General features: G+C 40.2%; 1 protein-coding gene and 1 long non-coding RNA gene across 4 annotated transcripts in view; one reads left to right on the top strand and one right to left on the bottom strand.

Moving 5' to 3' along the window:
• The window catches only part of LOC131139239 (uncharacterized), a 206,532-nt gene that overhangs the window by 35,510 nt on the left and 145,284 nt on the right, over positions 1 to 25,738 (bottom strand). The window lies entirely within an intron of this gene.
• ppfibp2a (PPFIA binding protein 2a) lies at positions 366 to 17,942 on the top strand. 3 transcript variants are annotated; one of them, XM_058088621.1, is made up of 22 exons: positions 366 to 745; positions 2,181 to 2,267; positions 3,142 to 3,255; positions 5,592 to 5,723; positions 7,838 to 8,125; positions 8,402 to 8,494; positions 9,208 to 9,319; positions 10,422 to 10,483; positions 11,013 to 11,091; positions 11,235 to 11,359; positions 12,251 to 12,315; positions 12,405 to 12,465; positions 12,930 to 13,029; positions 13,471 to 13,591; positions 14,360 to 14,488; positions 14,589 to 14,739; positions 14,835 to 14,946; positions 15,068 to 15,156; positions 15,344 to 15,466; positions 16,242 to 16,367; positions 16,442 to 16,630; positions 17,302 to 17,942. In XM_058088621.1, the coding sequence occupies exons 1-22, from the start codon at positions 698 to 700 to the stop codon at positions 17,518 to 17,520; spliced, it is 2,625 nt and encodes an 874-aa protein (XP_057944604.1). In that variant the 5' UTR covers positions 366 to 697; the 3' UTR covers positions 17,521 to 17,942. The 3 variants fall into 3 exon arrangements, with proteins under 3 accessions (XP_057944604.1, XP_057944605.1, XP_057944606.1); XM_058088622.1 differs by lacking the exon at positions 7,838 to 8,125 and having other exon boundaries at positions 11,217 to 11,359; XM_058088623.1 differs by lacking the exons at positions 366 to 745; positions 2,181 to 2,267; positions 3,142 to 3,255 and adding an exon at positions 4,700 to 4,905 and having other exon boundaries at positions 11,217 to 11,359.

Below are 25,738 nucleotides of genomic sequence, written 5' to 3'. Positions count from 1 at the left end.
AGTTAGGTGAGCGATGGCTCTAATAATAACCAGAGTTCCTGTTTAAATACAAGTAGTAACACTCCCCCCTTTCTCTGCCTCTCTGCCCGACTTCTCCTCATCCTAATACCTACATTTTTCCTGCCTTCATTTCCTGCACCGGTTGCTTAGAATGTGGCCATATCTTCTGCTTTGAATTGCTATGAACTCTACACCCAAGCGGCTTTCTCCTCCCCCTCATCCTTTACGATCCCCTTTGCTCCACACCACATCTGAGGAGCATGTGCTGCAGGGAGCTCCCCCCAAGCCCCTTTAGTTTTTAAGACCAGGAGGTACTTCAGCCGCAGGCACAGAGAGCAACGGAGGGACCATAGGAAGAACAAAACAAGATGAGTGCAGCAAAATTGGACATTCTGTGCATAAAGAGGCAGTTAGAGTGCTTTTGAGAAAGAGAAAAGAGGTAGGAAAAGAAAAAGGGAGTCAAGCCAATTGGCATCATTTGAGTTATTCAGCTCAACTCTAAAAAGCTGCCTGGACTCAAAAACCACAGAAGGGCCTCTCGTGCTGTCAACAACTGCAGTGCGGATGGTCTGCAAGAGGAGTCCAAAAGTATTAGGATTTATCGCAGGGACTCTGTAATCCTTCCTGGCTCGATGCAGCATTAAATGTCACTTCAATCCAGCATTAAAAGGTAGGGCTACTACAATGGGCCTACAGGATGGAGAATGAAATTAACTTCTACAAACATTTTGCTTGGCTTAGAAAGGTAAGACCACCTCCACATGCATGATCTTGTGTTACTTTTACATACAAACATACTTATTTTCTCCTTTTTTGTCACAGACTACTTGTTGCAAGGATAAAACTCATCATATTGCACTTAGTCAAATGAAGCTGATGCAAAACAGAAGCTGAAAACGTCAGCATGCTGTTTAGCAGTTGTTATATTTGCATGTATGCATATCATAAAACTATGAACTTTAGGTAACTGGATGTGCAAGTGGGCTTAAACCACTTCCTGCTGCTCAAAATCTAAACATGCATGGGAAGTCAACACATGACACCATGAGGCAGTCATTAGTCATCAGGCTGCATGCATTAGGTTATAATAATAAAGAACTGTCAGTCAAAGAGGGGGCAAATACTTTCATTTCATTTGAAGTTTAAACGGCAACTGTTCCACTAGAATATACTAAATATAAATGTGACTTTCGGCAGGTTTGCTCATGATATACGACACTGAAACCTAATACATAAGAGTGAATAAATGAAAAGAACCCCCTGAAGTTGTTTGAATTTAGGACCAATTCTTCTCATATAAATAATGTAAACCTAACTACCCATTCTACGATTATGAAATCTTTGTTAAACATACTGTACAATCCACCAAATCAGCTGCTATATAATAAAACTAAAATAAAGCATAACTACTCACCCTTTGATGTGGATATAAATGTGGTAATAAAGGTATGTATGGTGACTGCTGGCATCGGGTTGATTTCAGTATTGCCCAATGTTCAAGGCTATAATATTCGTATTGGATCATAAGTTACTGCCGTCTTGAAAACTACACAAGGATGTTTCCTATACAGTTCCCTATACAATTTGGGGCAATAACAATTAGACAAATCTAGCAACATACCAAACCAAACAACGCACCTTGGAATGGTTCATGTGGGAATTGTCTTTGGTGACAAAAACCTCTGCAGAAAATATGTACCTACTGCACAATGTTAAAGTACATGCATTTTATTGTAATGCCTCTCAGAAAATAATCAGTTTGAGACCTTTTTTTAATCAAACGATTTCAAACCACTTGGGATTCTTGGCTCTGGCTGGAGGCTCAGCTACATAATGTTTCCACAAGTGTGGTTTTGTGAAGCTTTCTGAAAAAATTCAGCTCATCGGGCCGTGATCATACTTCTCTTGCACTCTGATCGCTCCAAAATATCCCTAAATACACAGGAAGCCCCGAGGCTTCATCCAACTCCACTAATAAGATGAAATAAAATGTTGTGTATAATTTGAAGGCAGCTTTAGTAAACCTCTGAAAGGCGGAGGCACTGAGAAAATCTCCAAGTCCATTTTTACTGCAAATTGCTGGAGCTTTGTTTGAGGAAAACCAGATTTGACCTATTAGGGAACTGTTCTGTGTCAGCAGTGCACTTCCTAAACTTAACAGTAAACTTGTATATTCCAAGGTAAACCACCAGTCATCAGACAACAGTGAGTCCTACCAGGAGCGTTTATCACGTCTGGAGGGAGACAAAGAATCTCTCATTCTGCAGGTAAGGCAACTTTAATTACATATTTTGTTTCATCTAATCTCATATATTTTGGTAAGATTTAAATAACAGTAAACAAGAGTTGAGACAAAGCAGGTTAAAGGGCAGAGGTAGACCGCAGTATTATGATATATTATGTTGCATAACTATTGTGTGTCTGATCCAGCAGGGGCCAAGCTGTAGTAATAAAGTTCTACTGAAGGTTTACTGCTGTTACAACACTAGCATGCTTGTGCAAAGAGTGTAAGATGAAGTTTCAGGAAGTACTGAATTAGTGCATACCTCAGACAGGTTAAGGCTAGAACACAAGAAAATGAACTGTGTGAAAGCAACTGCCCTAGTTGTTTATTTACTCCTCGCATAAAACATTCCTCTGGGAAATCTGCTCCAATTGACTGGCACAGCCTGCGCTGTCGCTTGCATGTTGTTCTTAAGTGCCCTTAATAGCTTATTTTGCTGTTTTGCATTCAACTATAAACAATGCATGGACTGTTTGCACTGAGGCACAACATGTCATTAAATATCATATAATGAAGAGGTTGACATTTCAACAGTAACACAAAGACATTGTTGACTCACAGCAATGTGAAAATTATTCATAAGAGTGGAACCTCTTAAGGTGCTACACTATCTCTTCGGCAACACTGCACACCCGGTGTGCTTAGATTTTCACACTATTTTTCCTATCATGGAAATATAATTTATCATGATCATACCCTCTGAACTAAGTTGGTCAGTAATGGGGCTTCAGTCAGAGATGTTTAGAGGCACATCTTTCCTGAAACTCTTTCTCTAATTCTGAATGATATGACCTCAAGGGCATTCAACTTTAGTGGTTACACTGTTGCAATGCACAAAATCAGATTTATTTCCTCAGGTGGGTGTGCTGACAGACCAGGTGGAGGCTCAAGAGGTAAAAATCACCGACCTGCAGAGTTCGGTAGTGGAACATCGACTTAAACTCAACGCCACTGAGGAGATGCTACAACAGGTACAACCAAGAAGATCCTCTTCAACTTTTAATAACTATTCAACTCATCAACATATAACGATTCATGGTTGCTGATACAATGCAAGGAAAATGTCGGTTCATTTAGAACAATGCAAAAAAGTGATTCAGTGTCTTTAAATCGATTCAGTAACTTTTTCATAAAAAATGACCATATAGTGATGCAATGGTGATTTTTCAGAGCTGTTCAAAGCTGTTCTTTGTATTTTACAAACATCAACTGCTTGCATTGTTTCTTAAATTCACATTAAGTTCCTTACTCAATAGGAGTTCCATAATTTGATTTGAAATGCTGTGGGATTTAACGTTCTCGCAAGTGTTTGAAGTTTAGTTTTTCCCTGAGATCATATTTCTCCTCGTATTTCTCTGCGTCTAGAGTCACTCTTTGCAGGACAAAAACTCTTTGCAGGACAAACTTATGCTTTTTGAAGAGGAGGTGTCAGCTCCTTTGGCAAGGAAACGAAAATGTAGTTATTTGCGCATAACAAGGGGCAGTATGCATGGTGGATGAAGAACACATCATTCCAAGACAAACACTTGCTACCCACAGTAACATTTGGTGGTGGTTACATCATACTGCGGGGCTGTGTGGCCAGTGCAGGGCCTGGAAATATTGTTCAAATTGAAAGTCATATGGATTTCAGTCAGTATCAGCAGATTCTTGCCAACAGTGCTCAAGAATCAGTGACAAAGTTGAAGTTGCGCCGACATAATGACTGCTCAAATTCTACTATGTCATCATGCAGAGGAACAAGTACAATGTGCTGGAATTGCAATCTCACTCCCTAGATCTGAATTTTATTGAAAATCTGTTGTGTGATTTAAAGTGGGATGTCCATGCTTGGAAACCATCAAACCAGACTCAACTGAAGATGTTTTGGAAAGAGGAATGGTCAAAAATCTTGAAAATTATCAGGGGTACACAAACTTTTTCATACCACTGCACATTTAGTGGAGGAATCGTTACACTCGTATCTTCATTTAACTTCAACATATCAATTTCATTCTTCTAATGAGTAAGCTGCAAGAGGGCTCTGCACTAATCATCAGTCTGTCAAAATAACCTCGTCCTGCAGATTCAATCTTTGCTAATAAGTTTTACTCCCTGGAAAGACATTCCTAGTTTGAATTCCACTCCATGGAGCTGCAGATCACCTTGGCAACCCAAATATTTAGGATATACAGCCTCATTCCAGGATAGTGTCTCAGAGTCTTTGCCTGGTTTCTGCTGTGCCCGACTGGTCTGTCTGGACAGGTGATTAGAGCTGCGTTAGCCACACCCTTGTAACCTTTAACCACCACAGTCTATGCATGCTCTCTCTCTAACTCTCTCATACAAAGAAGGGGGAGAATGAAAGGAAAGGAAATGCTGACTAATAGCTTAAGAAGGGAGGAAAAAGCTGAAAAAGGTGGAGAGATGGGCGGGACGGAAGGTAGAGGTTGCGCTTCGTAAAGAGAAAAATTCTCCCACTTGCATTTATTTGCTCTTGACTTGAACTCTACAATGCCATAAAACACGGAATGGAAAAGGATATGTGACATTTAAATCTACATGAGACTGGGAACCATTTGCTACCATGCGGGAAACACTTTGCTCTGCAGCAGCAAACGTTAAAGTAGGATGATGACCAGGTAATATACTGAATAAATTGTTTCTTATTTGAATACTCCTCTCTTCAACTTTACTGCCAACCTAATAATACAAGTGGCCTGGGGTGAGTCTCACTGCTGGGTACAGCGTATCAAAGAGCCAGAATTGCTTAAGACGTGGACATTATGCTGCTTTGGACCTGAGCCGTAAATCCCTTCCTGGTGACAAAGCTCTAATATTTTCCATGCGCCCTTGAAAAGAAAATTTTCCAAAGATTTTACATACGTCTGTGGTCATTTGTGCACTTTGAGTGATTTAGCACCTGTCTAAAAAGAGCTCCATTTCCAGCACACGTGCCTGTGTGGTCTCAAGACGGAGTTTGATCGGCAGCATTACATCATCATTAATTAAACATGTTTTTCTATTCTTTCTCGGTCTGTTTTGCCTCTTCTTTGTCTCTTCGCCCCCTCCCTTATTTCTCTCCTCCAGCTCTCTGCTGTGTACTTGGAGTGAGCTGTGAAATAGGCATTATAAATAGTATTCATGGGTTGTGTATATTTAGCCACTGAAACCAGTGGGTTTGTCCGAGGCTGTTATTACAGACCTTGTAGTTTGCTGTGTCTCATACCTAATGTTGCCTTTGTTAAGTAAGTGTCGGATCGCCCTGTGTTGTGTGCATTCGGTGTTTGTATTGCTTATGACTCGTTACATGTTTGCTCTATGGCAGGAACTTGTGCATAGGGCGTCACTGGAGAAGCAGAAGCTGAGTCTCATGGGGGAGGTGTCCTACCTGAAACTGAAGCTCGCAGACATGGAGGAGAAACAAGGCCATGGGACAGAGAGGCAGCACAAAGCAGAGGTAGGGCCTTTCAACAAAACAATACACATTGTCAAATACACATTTAGGTGGGATTTAGGCTTTAGTTTTATTTTAAGAGGTCATTGAGTTGTCGGGACCTCTTTGACGAAGTGAGCTCTATGCATGACTGAAAGGATATATAACTTGATACCTTTCACTGAATAGTATTTTCAAGGACGTTTACTTTTAATCTCCTGAGACTTTTGTGTTTGGACAACTTTTGGAAATTTTAGCTAGAGTCTGCCAAGAATGACAAAGCAACACATGGAAACCTGTCCTATATGGTGGACCTTGAAGTCAGCTGCTGATTTTATGGAAGTCCATAAGCACTCTCTGGACAGATGGAGAGGAACATTCCCAAAAAACTTTGGCACGGGTTGCTCCTTAGTAGTCGCCAAGAGGTTTAATTTTTGGTCCATATTTCAAACCTAATTCTGTATTTGCTTAGGACCTTTGTGTCAGCTTACTAGTGGACATTCTGGGCATTTAGTGGTCGCTATGAAACTGAGAGGGACTCTCATCAGAGCCAGACAGAATGCTGTAATGTTACTGTCAAAACATGGCCAGTCAAAGAGCCATTGTGTTGTCAGGTGAAAGGAATTCAGGCATTTCAAGGTTGCTATGATGGATGGTGCGTGCAGCACATGTGTAGGTTAGCAAAGATACCCAAAGCTGTTATGAAAAGAGGAAGCTCTTTTGGATGGAAATAGGGGCAACATAAGCTAATTACTTTCTAAATGTATGTGAACAAAAGTGTGTTTGACATTGGAGCAAAGAGAAATTACGCAGCTGATAATGAGACCAGACAGCGTCTTTTTTTCTCAGTGCACATTCATCCTCTGCACTTTCCCTTGCAGCATCTGTTTGAAATCATGAAGAGGCAAAAATCGTCTTTGAACGCTTAACAGGCCTCTTGTGAGTTTTACTACACAAACACGCACGTGACATGTGGAAGCCACCCCCCACCCTTTAGAGGCAATAAGCTCAAGAGTTAAATTTAGCCATGTAGGCGTTCATATCATCTGTCATATCCTCTGGACCCCATACGAGACTTCCTCGGCCCGCAGTCCCAACATAGCTTGGTCGCTGTTTACAACGGAACATTGGCACACATCACCTCTCAAACACGTATAAACCGAGTGTGAGGCTCCAAGAAGTGCTATTGTGCACTTTATGCCTATGGAGATATATGCTGGTAAACCTCAATTCCTGACACCTTAAGAGATATGTTGAACACTGAGTAGACAGTCTAGATGTGTAGCTAGATGGGTAGCGCTCTCCACTCATTCTGTGGACTAGAAACTGATATTTATTCATTTATATTCACGGTACGGACTGAACTTGAAACTGAAACCAGGAAAATGAAACAAAACGGAGAGAATCCAAGCATATATTATATTATATTATATTATATTATATTATATTATATTATATTATATTATATTATATTATATTATATTATATTATATTATATTATATTATATTATATTATATTATATTATATATACAAATTCAAGTCAGGGGGGCATACCCTACTATTTGAGAAGTACTGGTTTAACCTTACAGTACTAACTTAACTTACAGGAGAGGTACAGGGACACACAAACATTAGCACATTAGCATAGCTATGTGAGCTAAAGTGCTAACACCATAGGCACATTTTAACAGGCTATCATGTTAGGTTGGCATATTTGTCAACAGAAACAAAATGATAAAACATACAGCTCTCACATCTGCAGCTGACTCACTGATAGTTGGCAGAAACAGGCTTTATTTTCAGATGTGTAGCAAAGCCTGCTGCCTGACATGAAGTTTTTGTATACACAGGGTGGCTCATCTAGCTGGAAGAGGGTCAGAAGTGGTATAGTGTCCATGAGAAAAGAGGATTTTCCTTGATGACATCATGAAAACCCACAACTGACTTTTGAGGCTCCAGTGTGGAATTAATTGACTGATCTAAGAAGCAAGATGTAAACACAATAATGCAATCAAGAACAGATGTCTGTTTCTACTACGTCAGAACTAAGTTCTGACCTTTTCTTCATTTCGACACAGATAAAAATTGGTCTAAAACGTTCTCCCAATTTTTCTGTCTCCCACACTGCATCCGGCAGAGCGTTGTCAATTTCATTAGTGAGCTGCAGGAGCAGATGTGTAGGTTTCAGAAGGAGATCAATAGCAAGATCCAGGAGAAAAAAGCCTCTGAGAATCCAGCTGACAGCGACTCACCAGCGCCATGCCCCGCCCCCTCCGCATCCCCTGAGGACTCTCACGCCAACCACTCATGTATCACAGCTACAGAGGTGAAGACCAAACTAGAAGAGGAGGAGGAAGAGGCTGCAGAGGGGCCCGATGAGAGTAGCACAGATGCAGAGCAGCTGCGATTCGATGGAGATGAGAGTGTATGCTCAGCCTGATGCATGACTTGTGACGTTGTGCACGGCATGCTTTGTCTCACTTTGGTGTGTGTGTGTGTGTCTGTGTGTGTCACCACGAGTTCACACCAAATGACACAGGAGCAGGGCTCACTGTATATTATCTGTTTTGAGTCAAGAAACGGTGACTGGGTCATGATCATTCGTGTTGCATCTGCATAATATGTAATGACAATGCACTATTTTGTTTATCCACACATTACTACAAGGATTACTACAGGCAACATTATGTTTGTGTTCCAGGCTTTGCTAAGGGAGCTCAAGAGTCTCAAGGACAAGGTTGAACGCTTGCAAGATGAGAAGTTAGAATATGAGAAAAGACTGAAAGCCACCAAGGTAACACCATTTTTTTTTCAACACAGTTTTGACTTGACAGCATCAGTGTCCAAATTCCTTGGCTAACTGTCCACTTAACTTTCCTAACCGCTATCCAACCAATCAGATGTGCCAGACAGTTAAGTGAGTCACTCTCATTTTATGTGCACACACATAAAGTTCAAATGTAGTGTTGGAATAGATTTAATAATAGCTTTCAGTAATCTGCTACATCAACATTATACTTTATTGCGACATCTTTTCTCTACTTTCACTTTTTGCATGCTTTTCCATAATACCTTTCCTCATGTCATGCAATTTGTGTGCATTACATATAAATATCATGATACAGTATGTATCATTTCACACTAATGTATTGAGATATTGCATCAGAATGACAACTTTATGAAGGTCCTTCACCTGCTAGGACTAGAATGCATGGTAGTAGAAGACCAAAATCTTGAGCCCATCAATTGTCTTTTGAATGAAACAATGTGATATCACTTTTTTCAAATACAATTTGAACGTGACCAAAATAAACCTGTGACCAGTGTACCATGCACAAAAGTCTATGTGAGAATGTATCACCCTTGTCGCCCAATGGGATACATACACTGTCATCCAGTGAGCCATTGTTCTGATGCTTCTGCATTTGCATGTTATTGTTGTAACACTGAAAGACGAGGTGCATAAGTAGGCTCATACAATTCCAACTCTATCTGTTGTACACCCAGGTGGAAATCAGTAGCCTTCAGCAGCTCCTCCTCAGTAAGGATGCTGAGATTGAGAGCCTGCACAATCAGCTGCTGGCAAGACCTCCACTTTCCACTGAGAGCTCTGAGAGAGGTAAGCACATCCAGCCTCAGTCTGGTATCACCGGTGGGTTGTTCAGTTTCAAGAGAGCTATTTGCATTCATTATTTTACTGAAAGAGCATTGGGGGGAGGGGTTGGTTTTGGATTATGTCAAATTTCTTTCTAAGAAAATCTATTCAGGAAGATGCTAACCACTTGTCAGGATTAAACAAACCAGTTTCAGGGCTTTGGCATCCCAGGAGGCCAAGATAGCTTTCAACCACATTTATTCACCAGTTTATGATGTATTCATTACAGTGTACCTTCAATTTTCAATATCACAAAGCTCATCCATTTTGGAATTTTACCAATATTTGGGGTTGAGATACTGTATGGCCACATGGTTAATTGGTTCCAGACCTGACCGTGATAAGTGATATTATTAATACAATATTAATGCCCTCTAGACATGAAATAACACCCCTATAGTCACATTTACACTCGTAAAAATTGTGATTTGTATTGGTCCAGTTTGACTCCGGAACAGGTTTTATTTATTTTTAACAAACAATTTTCTGTCTGACCTTGAAAGAAATGTGGTCATATTTAACCCGTCAATTCACAGAACCTCTAACCTAAGCTACGTCTGGACATAATTAAATTGCAGAGTGCTGCTATTTAACAGTTATATTGTGACAAATAATAAAGTTTATTGTTCTAAAATAATATTCTAAAATAATAAATAGCTTAGTTTGGAAATTTATCAGGCTGCACATTTGTGGAGTGGTTAACACGCAGGCCACACAGCTAGGAGACTCTGGTTTGATTCCCTGCTCGGGCATCTATGTATGGAGTTTGCATGTTCTCCCCATGCGTGGGTTTTCATCAATTGGCGACTCCAAATTGACCATAGGTACATATGAATGTGAGTGTGAATGGTTGTTTGTCTATATGTGCCCTGTTATTGGCTGGTGACCTGTCCAGGGTCTACCCCGCCTCTCACCGCCAAAGACAGCTGGGATAGGCTCCAGCATGCCCATGACCCTCATGATAAGTGGGACAGGAAATGGATGGATCGAAATGTAGCAGACAGAATTCACCATACTAGGATATGGAATATGGACTAATAATTGAAAATGGTGTTTCTCATTATAGATCAGGAGCTGCAAAGGCTTAAGAGTGCCATTAAATCCTTGGAGGCAGCTAATGATGAAAAGGTAAGTCAACACATCTGTGTGCCATTAAATCAAAAATAATGTGGGAAGTTGGGCCGCATATGGACCAGATATCATCACTTCTAGATGCTGTCATTGCTAACAAGCACCGCCCTCTGTCCAATTATAGTACAGACTTGCTTTTGTATTCTACTCTCACGTAGAATCTTGCAGGCGTGGGTCTACATGTGGCAGAGCTGCTGAACACGCACGTACACACCCCAAGGCGAGCCAACACAGGCAAAGCCACACTTAAATAGGCCTCCATCTGCCAAGCCTAATTTTGGAGCTGCAGGATGGGAGTCATGGTGAAGCCAAGCTCGGCTGCCACTTGAAAAAAATGGGAAAAAAAAACACCCTCCCTGCAGCTGGGCTGGTGTGTATCTCATCGTTAGTTGCTCTTTTGATGTAAAGGCCATATGGCGAGAGGACATTGGTAGCAGGAAGCAGCATCTGTGCGTTTCTTAACCATAGATAAACATCTTAATGGTTTTTATTAACCTTTAACTCCCTCTAATTCTTACTTCTGAAGGACCGGCGTCTTGAAGAGCTCACTCTGCTGTTAAACCAGTGCAGGCAGTTCAGAGATCTGCCACATAACACAAGGCAAGGTAATCAGCCTTTTCTTTCCCGCATCCTCCCCTTCATTTTCCTGATGACATAATCAAAGGCAATCATTCTGGCAAAGTGAAAGCCAACACACCTCTGTTTCCTATAACACAAAAATACTTCACAGATCCTTTTGTTACTGTAGCGCCACCTGTCGGTCGTTTGCTGTCAAACGGAAGAAGAAATTCCAGTAGCAGTGAGGAAGAGGAGCAGGGGCAGAGGAAGAATGCTGACTCCGTCAGTGCAAAGTCTGAAGATGTAAAGTCGGATGTACGTACAAACAATTCTATTCGCCTTTTTTAACTTTGTTTTTGTAAAATATGACATTTTTTTATAATTGAAAATATATAATAAAATATTATAATTTCAAAATATTGTAAAATAGTCAACAAATAAAATAAAATAGTAATAATATGATAATGAATGTATTCTATATCTGCATATCTGATGTTGAGAAATAGTTTTGGGACAGCAACTGGTAGTATTTTCAACAAATACTTACTAAATTTGTATTACCTGATAAATATATTGGATTTCTCTAAGCAGTGGTTTCCAAAGTGCAGCCTGGAGGCCATTTGTGGCCACTGGTGTTTTTTTTAAATGACCTTCTAAAAATACAATTCAGCAAGAAAACAAAAACAAAAAACAACAGCAAAAATGGAAGAAAAGAGCAATAATATTACAATAATAATGTCAAAATATTAGGAGAGCAAAGTCATAACAAAAGTGAAGAATAAAAGTGAAACAAGTGTACAAGAAGAAAGTCATAATATGAAGGAGAAGATTATTTTAGAAGCGTTGAAATATTAAAGGAAAAAAGGACTTAATTTTATTAAAGGGCATAAGAATAACTGCAATTAAGTTGGGAAATTATTTATAATATTACTAAAATAAAGTCAAAATATTTAGATAAAGTCATTGTATGACAAAAGTAGGATATGACAAAATTTATGAGAATAATATCAAAATGAACAAAAAGAGCAACCTAAGGAGAAAAAGTTTGTATTTGCCACAAAGCTTCAGATGGAAGTTGTTTTTTTAATACTGTATATATAACTAACACAGGTTGGTTTAAAAAATATAAAATAATTCTTCTTTTTTGCTATTTAATGTGGGAATTTTTATATTAATTCTGAAGGTACATTTTTGCTCACTATCCAGGTTTCCACAACCAGTGCTTCTTCTCATCAAACATCTCTTGCGTCTCAGAAGAACAGTGACAGCAGGTATTGCATGTATATTTCCATCCCGCATGACATTGGACGCATCAGCACATTTACGTATTTTCCTAACGGTTTTACTTATGTCTTCTCAGGCCGGAGACACAAACATCAACAAGTAGCATGAATGATTTAACAAATGGGCAGAAACAAAAGGTATTTACAATATGTATTTTTTTTCATACACTGTAAGGAGAAATATTGGGAACAAGGACGTCAATGGCAATAGAGCGACACAGAAGCAGCTTTGTGAACTACTAATAATACCAATAACACGTAGGGTTCTCTGAATCTTAATTTGCTTCCAACTTTGGAGAACAGATTGAGGAAGGCCCTTTTGTGTCCCATCATTGGTTTATTTATGCCTTCAATGGAACAGTTTCTCCAAATGTATACAGGTGGTGTATTTAGTAGACCCCAATATAACTGGTCAAGCACACGCAGAGCCCTCAAACATCAGCTTGCCTACTAAAAATGATAATGAAACCAATTGGGGACTGTGACCCAAGCAGGTCCTTTTTCAGATCCAACATCAGTGACTTCTGACCTCACTATGCAAGCCAGTGTATGTTGGATATACAAATATATCTATTGTTTGCTTCTGTGTTGTCTTCAACTAGAGGGACAGCAGGAGTCAGATGCTGCCTCCCCGCTCGTCTCCCACCGAGAGCAGCACCGAGCGATCTCCAGATGACAGTGAAGATGGAGACTCCAGCCAAAGTAAATATACAGATATTAACAATATTATATTACCAGGCAGAACTTATATTTGGAGTGAGCCACTCCCCTTTAACCAGAGGGACCACGTACCTTTGATCATAAGTAATTGTAGGGACTTCAGACGAGGAAGGCTCATGGGATGGATGTGTTTTTTTTAGACGAACCAAACACACCCGTTCCCCTTCTCTGATGACCACATCCAAGTGGAAAGAACCACCGCTGAGCATTATAACCTCGCCTAAATGGGATTTCTCTCATCAGAAATAAAACACGCTTTTACTTGTAGCTCTCAATAATTATGACCATCAAACTGACCTCCACATACAGTAGATACTGCTGATGTCATGATGATAGATACTGGAGATTAGGAGCATCCACATGTTTATATTAAAACAATAATAATCATATTTGTGCTTACAAGAATGTTTTGTGATGTTCCAGTGAAGTTGGAGAAAGTGAAATTGAACAACTGCGCTGGGACAAATTCACCACCAGTTCAGAGAGCTGTGGGCTCACCAGAATACATGAAGACAAACCGGAGCCTCAAGAGACTGTGGGGGAAGTGAGTGTGGACAAATGGGAAATGCTTAATAATGCATGAGTGCACATCATGTTTGATATCGGCTGTGTTGCTATTCTTTGTTACCTCTGCCAAGGAGATTGTTTTTTTTTTGGCCAGCATTAACTGTTTGTATTCAAAATAACTTGAAAAGTGCTGAATGGGGACTGGGATGAAAATTTCAGGAATTTTAAGAAATGGGATATGGAAGAAACCGGGATGACCGTCTGAAATACTTCACAATTGCAAGCTAGCACCATTTTCAGCATTTGTGCATATAACTCCACAAAAAATGGTCAGAGCACTTGGAAATAAAAATACCAGTTCGGCAAAATATCAACCAATGATCCAGATAATGGAATAATTCCGGATACTACGATCCAAAATGTGAAAAACTAGGGAGCTTTGGAATTTTCATCATAGGAAGACAACAAATGAAGCAAATGAAGAAAATGGAATCTGTAGTGTGGCAACGGATTTGTTGTATCTTCAACAGATGTGGCATTAAATCCCTCAAAAATGTGATTTTTTTTTTCAATAACTACTGAACTAGGCTGCACGGTGGTGCATAGAAATACACGCAACTCTTGATCACCTATTTCACCCAGAAGTAGAAACATGATAACATATTCATTCCATATACTATGATTGAGATTTTATCAATGGAGTAGCCCCCTACTGGTCATTTAGTTTGAATGCAGTACTACCTTTTTACTTTCTGGCAGTTACTGTGACAAAAGTATTTGGCATATAATTGAACTGTCTTTGCAGACTTCGAAGGACTAATTCCGGAGGAGTCCAGGCAGCGGACCCAGATTCTGGTCCTTTTACAAGAGGAGGTTTCCGTGCCACAGCAGGAGCCAGACTGACTCGTACCCCTGAGTCTCAAGAGTCTGCATGGTAAGGGTCCACAACCAGACTACGACTAAAGTCATCAATCACAGTTTAAACTGTAACTGGCTGAATTCCAGACTAATTTATTTGCTCCTTTTCCTGTCAGTGACATGAATCTGCCGTTCAGCCAGTGGAGCAGAGAGCAGGTCTGCAACTGGTTGGAGGACTTCGGACTGGGCCAGTATGTCAACCTTACTAGGCAGTGGGTTGAAAGTGGCCAGACACTAATTGCTGCTACACCTCAGGATCTTGAGAAGGTAGGACCATCAAAAACCTTAGTACTAACACATGATACGGAGTAAATAATCAGTGTGACACTTTTTTTCCGAGTAATTGTGAACTTTGACCTTAGGAGATGGGAATGAGGCACCCTCTGCACAGAAAAAAACTGCAGTTGGCATTGAGGGCGTTTACCACTAAAGTGACAGAGAAGTCAGCAGACCTGGACCACATCTGGGTCACTCGTACGTATACTAATATATTCTTTTTTTAAATAAGACCGCTCCCAAGAGTGGCACCCATTATCACTAACAAGGAACATCTGTAACTCTTGTTGTATATCGTATTGTTAACTTTTTTTTGCAGGATGGCTGGATGATATTGGCTTGCCTCAGTATAAAGACCAGTTCCATGAAGCCCGTGTTGACGGACGCATGATACAATACCTCACAGTGGTAAGATAGACCAGTTGCTTAGGCACCAATGTAGACATCCCTGGTAATGTAATAGTACATGCTTCTGCCTTTCACGGTAGTTTTGATTTAGAACTGATAAAGGGCGCCTGGGGGGGGTAAAGCACATGTAAACAGGAGAATGCGCTTATTTACGTTAAGATCATTTTTCTTTTTCCTTTGTTTTAAGAATGACCTCTTGAGCCTGAAGGTGACGAGTCAGCTTCATCATCTCAGCATTAAATGTGCCATCCATGTCCTCCATGCAAACAAGTTCAACCCCCATTGCCTACGTCGCAGGCCTGGGGAAGAGGTAAGGAAAATGCATAGATGTATATTTTTATGAGCACACCATGTGTGATTTAACATTTGTCCAAATATGTAACACTTCTACAACATAAAGAGAATACACTGCAAGTCAACCTGAATTTACACTATGCGGCCAGAAGATGGAGACAAATACACAAATATGGCTTATTCTATGCTGCCTAGTTTTGATTTTGGGTGGGCCAAAAGAAGGTACAGTACATATTTACAATTACAACATTTTCTCTTATTATAAGTACATTTCCATAACACTCAAATATTCTGATCTGCACTTTTGTCCAACCCTGCACATTTGTAATATAACAACAATAATAATAGTCTAATAATACCTCAAATACCTCAAGCATGATCAAGGCTTGTCAAATAGTGGGGTGGACTCCCCTTGGGGGGTGTGGTGTACTGTAAGGGCATGGAGGACTGTCAATATTCATGCAGACCTATACCGACATGTATGAATTTGTCGTTTTCAGCATAGAATTTGACTCTTGAACACACTGTATGCTTCACTCTTCTCCATGTCGCTGCAATTTGCTGGTTTCAGTTTCCAGTTCAGTTTGTACAATAAAGGGAAACAGATAGATATTTTTTTCTTAATAGTATTTCAAATTGAGCGGCACAAAAACATTTGTCCCGCAGTGGGGGCATGACGGAAAATGACTGAGAACCACTGTTCAAAATGAATAGACACAAATTTCCAAATGTAGAAACTTGGGCATGCAGCCCCAAGTCATGTATTTATAGTTTTTTTTATTGTTTTTAAGAAGCAGCCTTCTCCCTCAGAGGTGGTGCAGTGGTCAAATCATCGTGTCATGGAATGGCTTCGAGCTGTTGATCTTGCAGAGTATGCGCCTAACCTTCGGGGCAGTGGCGTACATGGTGGGCTGATTGTGAGTCATTTCTATTTTCAAGCGCAATCACTGGTGTCTATGACACAGGCTTAACACTAAGTGCATCTGTGTAGATCCTGGAGCCTCGCTTCAGCCCGGAGACTTTGGCCCTGCTGCTAAATATTCCTCCACAGAAGACATTACTACGACGCCACCTGGCCTCAGCATTCGCGACCCTGGTGGGAGCTCAGGCCACACAGGAGAAGAAAGAGTACGGCAATGCTACAGGCCATGTTCCACTCACTACCACAGCTAAAGTGAAGGTAAAAATGCCATATAAAAAAACAAACAAAAAATATATATATATAATGAAAAAAAGTAAAATATGTATATTCCATAGAAAAATATGTTTCCAATATTCTGTACAAGATGAATGGTACGCAGCGAAAGAAAAATATTTTAATTTATTAATGAAGATTTTAGGCTGCACGGTGACTGAGTTGTTAGATCGGGAAGGCCTGGGTTTGAATCTCCGCTTGGGCATCTCTGTGTGGAGTTTGCATGTTGTCCGTGTGTGCGTTGGTTTTTCTCCAGGTACTTTGGTTTTCTCTCACATACCAAAAACATGTGGTCCAGGGTGTACCCCGCCTCTCCCCCAAAGTCAGTTGTGATAGGCTCCAGCATGCCCCGCGACACTAACAAAAATAAGCGGCATAGAAAGTGGATGGATTTATAATTAATATTTTAATTGAAACATTTTCAAAATAATGCTGTTAAATTAGGACAGTAGAGTCATATTTATATATATATTTAAATATATATTAATATATAAATATATTAAACATATTGATATGATAATGTTTTTCATTCATTTTCAACATGGCCCTAATACTGTTATGTAAGCCATAATCCAAAATGAAATATAAATGAATGAATCAATAAATAAATGGAGTACAATAACAATCATGATGTGTTTGAATTATGTGTGTTCCAGCCCAAGAAACTTGGCTTCACCCAATTCAGTCACCTCAGGAAGAGGAAACCTGACGACTCAGCAGACTACATCTGCCCAATAGAAGGAGGAGCTCTGAGTTTCAAAGGGTTTTCTCGCCTGCCCTCCGCAGCGCTCAAGAGCATCAGCCCCAACTTGGACAGACAGCCCAAAAAGCAGGAGCCCGGGGAGGGGAAGATGTGGCTGACCCCCAACTACTAAGAAATACAGTGTTCAACTTGACAACAGACGTGCCTGAAAAGAGCTTTTTGCTGGATGCTATGAAATCCAAATAATGTATTTATGAATCACATACTTTTGATGAATGTGAGAAATGTTAAGTGAAAGCTGCTCTTTGCATTCCTTTTATTATTCCAAAGCTTCCCTTTGCCACTTTGTAGGTTTGTATCTGATATATAGATATAGATCAATGTATGTATATATTTAGATGACATGGTGCTCTTTTATTACTCAACACTATTACATACTGACTTCTTCTCATTCACATGCACATGCAAATGATGCCGTCTTCTCCTAAGTCCAGTCATCATGCTTCCTTGTTCTTTTTTCAGGTTCACAGTTTCACGAGTCTTGCTAAAGTCCAGTTGTCTCAATCATGCAGATACTATGTTTATCTTGTGTACCTTCATCTAGTTACTGTTGTAAATAAATTATTGTTAAATTATTCCAATGATACCAATGATATTTTTTCATGAATTTAGCTGCAAAAACAGTGAAGAGGTACGGCATTACAGTGCATGCACAGTAAATGAAAATGTGACATCACTGATATGCAAACTGTTCTATAAAGTTCAAGGCAGTTGAATGGAATGTCTTGGTAGTATAGAAATGAATACAGTACAGGCTAAGTGACACATATCTTTAAGTAATTTACTGCATTTCTGTCCATACAGTCCATTCAGAAGTCAAAGTGATCAGGTACCCTCAGAACTTTCCTGCTGAATCACACCACCTGAGACAGAAACATATATATCAGGGCTTGATAATCATAATAATGTGGACTGGTATCAAGTTCTGAGCAGTGCCAAATTGGACTATGGAACAAACTCTTGGTGAAAAAAATAGGACAGACCTATTTTGTTGTGTTTTTAAATTTAAAATTGAGTAGTGCAGTGGTCCATGCTAATGCCTCAACACCCTGCCATTGGACTTCTTACTGTGCCAGACCCAAGCCCGGATAAACAGGCGTATTGCATTAAAATTGGCAACCAGAGGCCCAAAGACCAGTCCAGGGTGAACCCCGCCTCTCACACAAAGTCAGCTGGGATAGGCTCCAGCACACCGCAACCCTAATGAGGACAAGCGGCAAAGTAGATGGATGAATGAAGAGGCCCAAATATTATTTACTGCTTACATAATATACTTTCTAGTAGTCATGTTCTTTTTAGATTGAAGGTGTGAGTTGTTTGAGCTTGTAAGCAAACAATATCTTATTCGTATGAAATCCTAACTGTAAAATACTTTAGTTAACAAAATGGTACATTGAAAAGTAAGATTATCCTTCTGCAACCAGCAGATGTCAGTGCTGCCTGTGACTCAGCCTCCAGCCATGAAGCCAAGCAGTTAACAGTGCTGACCAAATGTCACTTCTGGTGATTTCACTGATGCTGAAACATGGTGTCACTCTGGGTGGGATTGCTTATGCTTATATTTGAATCCACTTCATTGAATTAGTGCAATATTAAGAACAGGACAGAAAAAGAACATTTTAGAATATTCAAAAGAGCTTTTTCACATATGATTACAAACCTGAGCGGGTGCTATAAGTAGTCCAAACTGTACTTTTACAACCTTTTTAATATACACTCCTAATGCGTCATGTTATTGCTGCATTGTGGGTTTATTTCCACACTATGTATGTGTTAAGAGATGCTGGCATTGTTTATAATAGTGTATCTGGGCTAATTTCACTAATGTGACTCAGCCCCCACTAGCTGACAGCTTAACAGCTATTATTTGTGTCAGCCTCTCTCATAACACTTAGCAGTAAATTGCCCCATGCACGAGACGGCGCTATGAGTGACATTTTACCTTGCAGTATGATATCTATTGTCTTAATTAAGTGAAAGCGATTGTGGCATTTATTGTTTTCTAAGGCACTTGCTAATGGCAATGTGAGGGAGGGAGTAAATCACGACAGTTAACAATACATAAATATTTTCAAAGCATTTGCTAATGATTACACATTAGCCTCCGTTGTGACTGTCAATCTACGGGAATAAATCACGAATAAAATCCTTGTCATGCTCTAGCCAAGTGATGTATCAGTTCTGTGCTAAATTAAAGTGAAGCAGGAAGCAAAGCTTGCGTAAAAAGGCATATCAGTTATGAATGTGTTGAACCTTTCGGTTCCCACCCCACGTGCATGATCTATGGACTCACTCAGATGTCTTAAGTGGAGCGTAATCTTGTTTTTCTATGATGTCATCGCTTGTTCCTGTCATTAACTTGCCACCAGCTTGCCACTTTGAGGAACATATTCCATGGAAGGGCAATGCATGTGTTGCAGACTCCCCATCCAGACACTAAAGCTGGATCTCTCCCCCAGAACACCAGTTTGTTCTGACAGGCCCGCCACAATGATGACGTCCGTCAGCCAGACGAGGCCAAGCGGCGTGTGAGCCAACCCTGACACGCCGTCAAAAGGAGCAGTCGGACATCAGCATGGGCCTTTTTCTGCCCCATCGAACCTCAGGCTGGCCACTTTTAATGTTTTGATGTGTGTGGATTACATGTTGGTTTGCCATAGATAATCAATAATTAAGGGACTATAAATGTAATTGAAATGAATGATCTGAAGTGCAGGGTGTGCCCTAGCTGTCGTGTTGAGTGATGAGGGTTATTCACACATTTGAGGAGCCTCACAACCACGCAAAGATTGAGGATTAGGCCTTCACTTTTGCTAATAGATTCAGAAGATGAGCCAAAATGCTTGTTATGTTACAGAATTATGCTAAATATATATTAACGACCTCTAAAAGTGATGTGTTTAATAAAAAGGGCAAACATATTTTTTGAAGTTAAAATTCTATGACTATTCTGAAAGTATTTTATTTAATGATTTTTCGCCTCATATTGTCGGAACATTCATTTGTAAAGTTGCAAAAGTAGCAATTGGAAGCATTGGGGAACATAAAGCATGCACCGTGGACGTCTCCACCGTCCAAGCGGATGTTCCTGGGCTGCCAAAACTATCAGAAAAGTGCTGAAACACAAAACAGAGTGGATGTCAAATGAAAGGAAGCTATTTGGTTTCCTGGGGGCATCATCACGGGTGATCAAGACTGACATGCATCACCAGAGGCCTTCATGTCCAATGAGAGCACCTGTCTGACTCTCTGCAAGTGGACAGAGGCATGCCATTGCAAATCACATTTCATACAGGCACCACAAAGCTTCAGTAGACATGGCGGAATTTGTGCTCTATATGGTGGTATAACCAGGGTGATGCTGAAATAAACTCATTGTTAACAGTTTAGAAAGAAACGCGGTGAAAATGCAGGTCATGTGTTGCAGTTTTCAGGCTAATTAAAACAGGACAGATGGAACGCTTGAAATCATTTGAGGTTAAAGAGAACAGGATGTACACACAATGAATGTAAAACGTTGCCGGATAAAAAGTGCCAACCTAGTGAAAAAGCATACATGTGTTCATGCCCTGAATGATCATCAGTCCCACTGATGAATTATACTGTATGAACCACAGTGGATTGATTTAACGTCTCATAAATTCATCCATCCACCCATTTTCTATATCGCGTGTCCTCGTTAGGGTCAAAGGTGAGCTGGGGTCAGTCTTGACTTCAGGTAAACTCTGAACTGGTTGCCACATTCACCTATAGGGTATCCAATTAACCTAACATGCATGTTTCTGAGTTGTGGGAGGAAGCCCACGCACAAGATTCCCCAAAGGAGATTTAAGCCCTCAATCTCCTGACGTTGAGGCCAACATGCTAACCACTAGGCCACCATTACCTTCAATGAATTACCATACATTATTTCATCTTATTTGTTCTAAATAAAATCCACCAATCAATCTCACAATCTTGTCAGAATATTCACAAGCAACTCAGACTTGAGTTATCATCCCATCTTGCTGGGCCAAGATCCCAGTATGTAAACACATACAGTACTTGGTCCATGATGATGTCCCCCCCCGCCTCATTCTGCTGGAGGGTATGAGCATGCATGAGTTGAGTCCCATGTTGGACCTTCACAAATCACACTGAAGACAACACTTGGAGTACAACCAGAGGGACTTGAATGGTTGCCAGTATTGCTTTGTTTTGTTTTCAATTCAGCTTCTGTTTGTATAGCTGATTGTGGACTACAGTACTGTGGACATCTCGGCATATGAAGAAGTTATAGGTGGACCTCTGATGTTCAGCAAGTGGCAATGAAATATTTGATGTTCCCTTCTCCTTTTTCCACTTATTTGACCAATACATTTTCTTAGAATGTTGTATTCTCATTTACAAGATGTCAAAGTTTCATATAATGAGGTTTGCGCATTTGGAAGTGGGCCCTAAAAGTAGTTTAGGATGGCTCTGAACACTCGGCTTTGGAGAGCTTTGGCTGTTTGTGAGATCACAGGGGCTATCCCTATATGGGCATGCACTGTAGGACAGATACGCCTTAGGACTGCCATCCTCCACAGCTCTGCTTCGCTCTGTTTATGTAAGCTATGACTGCCAAGACCACTCCCAGTGGTTGGAGTTGGCAAGCGAAAAATATTCTCATCTGTCAAGCAAAAAAATTGGATAGTAACGGTACAGAGGTACCACTGCATGTTAAAAAAAAAAAACAATAAGCCAAAGAAAAAGAAAAATGTAGTGTGGGGTCAATGTTAACAACAAAAAAGCGCTCAATGAGCAAGTTCTTTCTTTGTGCTATCAAAAGTACTGCAGTAGAACAGTGAGATACATATACTAGATAAGCCAACTGGCAACATAGCTGTGTGTGTGTGTGTGTGTGTGTGAGAGAACCTCAAAAAGCTGCAGCAAAGGAGCTTGTTGGTGATACGTGAGCTCCTTATCTGGGAAATATTGCATAGAGGAAAAATGCAGGGAAACAAACCCCAACAGCGATGCTTGATGAAATTAACAGACAAAAAAGGTCTCTAATGAATAGGCACTTAATTACTGCTTGATTAGCATAATTATGCATGTTAATAGCTTCTCAAATGAATTGCACTTGTCAGGAGGGAGGAAGCATCTGTAGTAGCGGCAGCCTGATACATATTTTCTCCTCTCCAACAGCGTTGTCTAACTCTTCCCCCTTAAGTGTTCACCATTAATCACTGCATGCTCCTTTTCCTTTGGAGTAAAATTTGGCATTTTGGGATAATTGGGCTATTATCGTGTGCCTGTCACCTTTACACTGGTGAGCTGCCATCTTTCTTTTGTGTTGGCATTCCCAGAAGATGGAAGAGCAGAGATCTGGGAAGCATGGCAAGGAAAGATAATGCCGGTGATATTAATAAGCATTACTTGTATAGAAAATAATGGAAAGGTTCCAAACATGTTGTGTTTTTGGACACTGCCAAAGACAAGCTCTAAAAGCGACTCTCACAACAAAAAGCATGGAGAGTTTTAAGCCATCTATAATACAAAAGCAACTTACTGCACTGAGACCGACTTCTAGGGTGAAAATAACCTTCGGCTGGTCAATTTGCATCCCTTTTCTGCAGCAATCGAAAAAACGATAAACTGGCCTGCTACATAAACTAAAGATGAGACAACCATGTTGAACATTTCCTCCTGCTGCCACTTAATCCGACTTCAAGAGTGGAGGGAAAGCATGGGTGAGACTGGGCTGGGATGTCAAGGTTGTAGGTGTTAGCCAGGAGCATTTATGGATTGAAGTAAAGGGCAGCGTCAGAGTTGAGCTGCGATTGCATCGTTGGGAATTCTCCTCAGGAGTGTGTGGCATTTAAAAACATCACTAATCACTTTTACTTGGGACACACAACAAAGTGACAAAAAAACTCCTAATGTGAAGGAAAACAATCAAAATTTTAGAGTACAATGACTCTAGCAACAGCAATTGGGGTGTGGTGGCACGAAGGCTATATTGGATATTAACTCAGTGACACTGGGTGGTCTGTCATTCTCACAGACAGCCTCTTAAAGGCCTTAATGGCTCATTTACATTATTGATGATCCCACCCTGTGTCACCTCAAACGCAAAGCATTTAAAGGAAATAATTTTATGCAAACTACATATTGATGCACTGATGATCAATTGGCCCTGGTTTTAATAACCTGCAACTCTTGCAGTGAGATGTAAACCTACAATGACAGTGTTAGTTCTACTGCAGCCTCAGTCAAACATAGAGATACAAATGGTTGTACATTTTCAACTCCATAACTGCATTTGATCGCAATTGGAACCGACTTTAACTTTTGATAGCCTCCATTCAACACTTCTTCATTGCGGCTTCCTGTCATTACAGTGTTTGATTGTATTATATAATATTTCTTTGCTGGTATACTGGCTGCATGATAAGATAAAAACATTTTTAAAAAGCTGTAGAAAGGATAACATGCATGTCAGTTTTAGGCATGGTGAAGTACTACTGTAACCCCCAAAAGGCAGGGCTTTTCAAAGTGTGGCACAGTGAGCCAAATATACTGTATTTAAAAATTATTTGTAATACTTTTAAATGTCATAGAAGTGAATCTGGTAGTTTTGAAAAATAGGCTTTTCTTTTATGTTTTTTAATCCTACATCCCCACTACATCATCCAGTGAAACGAAAAAAAAAACATTCGTTTTTTTAGTCCACCCACCTTCTATACTGCTTGTCCTCATTAGAGTCATGGGTGAGGTGGGGCATATCCCGGCTGACTTCGAACCTGGACTGGTCGGCAGCCAATCACAGGGCGCATATAGACAAACAACTATTCACACTCACATTGACGCCAAAGGACAATTTCGAGTACCCAATACAACAAAGTAACAGTTTTTCCTGGAGAAGAACTGCATCATTAATATACTGCCTGAGTCAAACTGTTCCACAATAGACTTGTGTTAGTGACCTCTGAGATCATTTAGTTCAATGGCTTACTGAGAGTTTGTTGCACTCGCTCAAATGCTCCAACAGAAGGCATCAACGCGAGGGTCCTCTGTTTGGCCATTTCATTGCTATGTAATGCGGACTGTCTAAACAAACCAAGAACAGATACAAAAGTTTGTTCGCTAACCAAGCTGGCGAACACAATCCAAGACCAAATCTTACCAAAAATGTTGTATGTTAACCAAAACAAACAGCAAATCAAGATACCACTGTATCTCCAGAAAGCCATTCACTTTATTCTTTTGCATTACAATTTAATTTAACGTAATTCAAACATAACAAAACTTAATTCTTACAACATTTTACTTTTTTCTGGAAATTATCATTTTACTTATTTTTACTGCCAATATTAGAATTAATTCCTGCATTTATCTGCAGTGTCTTTTTGTTGGGATATATTCAAAAAGGTCAGAGAAGATAAATGTTCAATCTGATTGTACAACTGTCTCAACTACTCCCCGGAGACAGGCTTTTCCTCCAACAAACAATAATCAATAATTAGATCAATCACATTTGTTGTTCACACAGTAATGCAAATGGGTTCTGCCATGGACGCTATTGTGTGCCTGACAAATTGGGCAACAATGTTGGCGAGAGGAGAGAATGGCTGTCTTGCACATGAGCTCAGAGCGACACAGAGGATTTGTCTTTGTGATTGAACGGCCTCATGTTTAAATGCTTATTCATCCATACATTTTCTACCGCTTATCCTCACTAGGGTGGCAGGGGGGATACTGGAGCCTATCCCAGCTGACTTATCAAGAGGTAGGGTACACCCTGGACTGGTTGTCAGCCAATCGCAGGGCAGATATAGACAAACAACCATTCATACTCAAATATGATCAATTAGCCAAACATGCATGTTTTTTTTAGGGAATCAGGAGCTCCAACCACTTGTGCATGATGGTGGCATGTTTAGGAGTTTCCCTTTCGAGGCATTGCTAGCAAGTAAACAATGAAGCAGCGCTTGTGGGAGTGTAGGGGAAGCAGAGATTGGGGGAGGGTAGGGAGTTTATATATAAGGAAGTCCGTCCCTCTGTGACATCACAAAGGGGCAGTTTTACCACACCTTTTGAAACCGAGCATTTTGAGTCCTCCCAAACTTCTTTCAGGGCTCACTTCCAAATGTGCAAACTTCATTATCTGAAACTTTGGCATCGTTTAACACGAAAATACAACCTTCTAACTACATTTATAGATCAGAAAAGTGGAAAAAGCAAAAGTCCCCTTTAACAATAACGTGTCCATCCAGAGGGCTCGAACTAGTCAACCTGTGGTCAGTTAATGTCTCTTGTTAGAGGTCAACCCTCTGACATGCATTCTATGGCAGAGTCTGCCTCTC

The sequence above is a fragment of the Doryrhamphus excisus genome, chromosome 12, assembly GCF_030265055.1.
Source record: "Doryrhamphus excisus isolate RoL2022-K1 chromosome 12, RoL_Dexc_1.0, whole genome shotgun sequence".
NCBI lineage: Eukaryota > Metazoa > Chordata > Actinopteri > Syngnathiformes > Syngnathidae > Doryrhamphus > Doryrhamphus excisus.
This window is presented reverse-complemented; position numbering and strand designations above follow the sequence as displayed.

Bases quoted from the DNA above. Each gene is read 5' to 3' on its own strand.
- ppfibp2a (XM_058088621.1), top strand. From the start codon at position 698: ATGGAGAATGAAATTAACTTCTACAAACATTTTGCTTGGCTTAGAAAG. The intron at 8,126-8,401 runs GTATGCTCAGCC...TTTGTGTTCCAG, and splicing joins GATTCGATGGAGATGAGAGT to GCTTTGCTAAGGGAGCTCAA. The intron at 14,947-15,067 runs GTACGTATACTA...TTTTTTTTGCAG, and splicing joins GGACCACATCTGGGTCACTC to GATGGCTGGATGATATTGGC.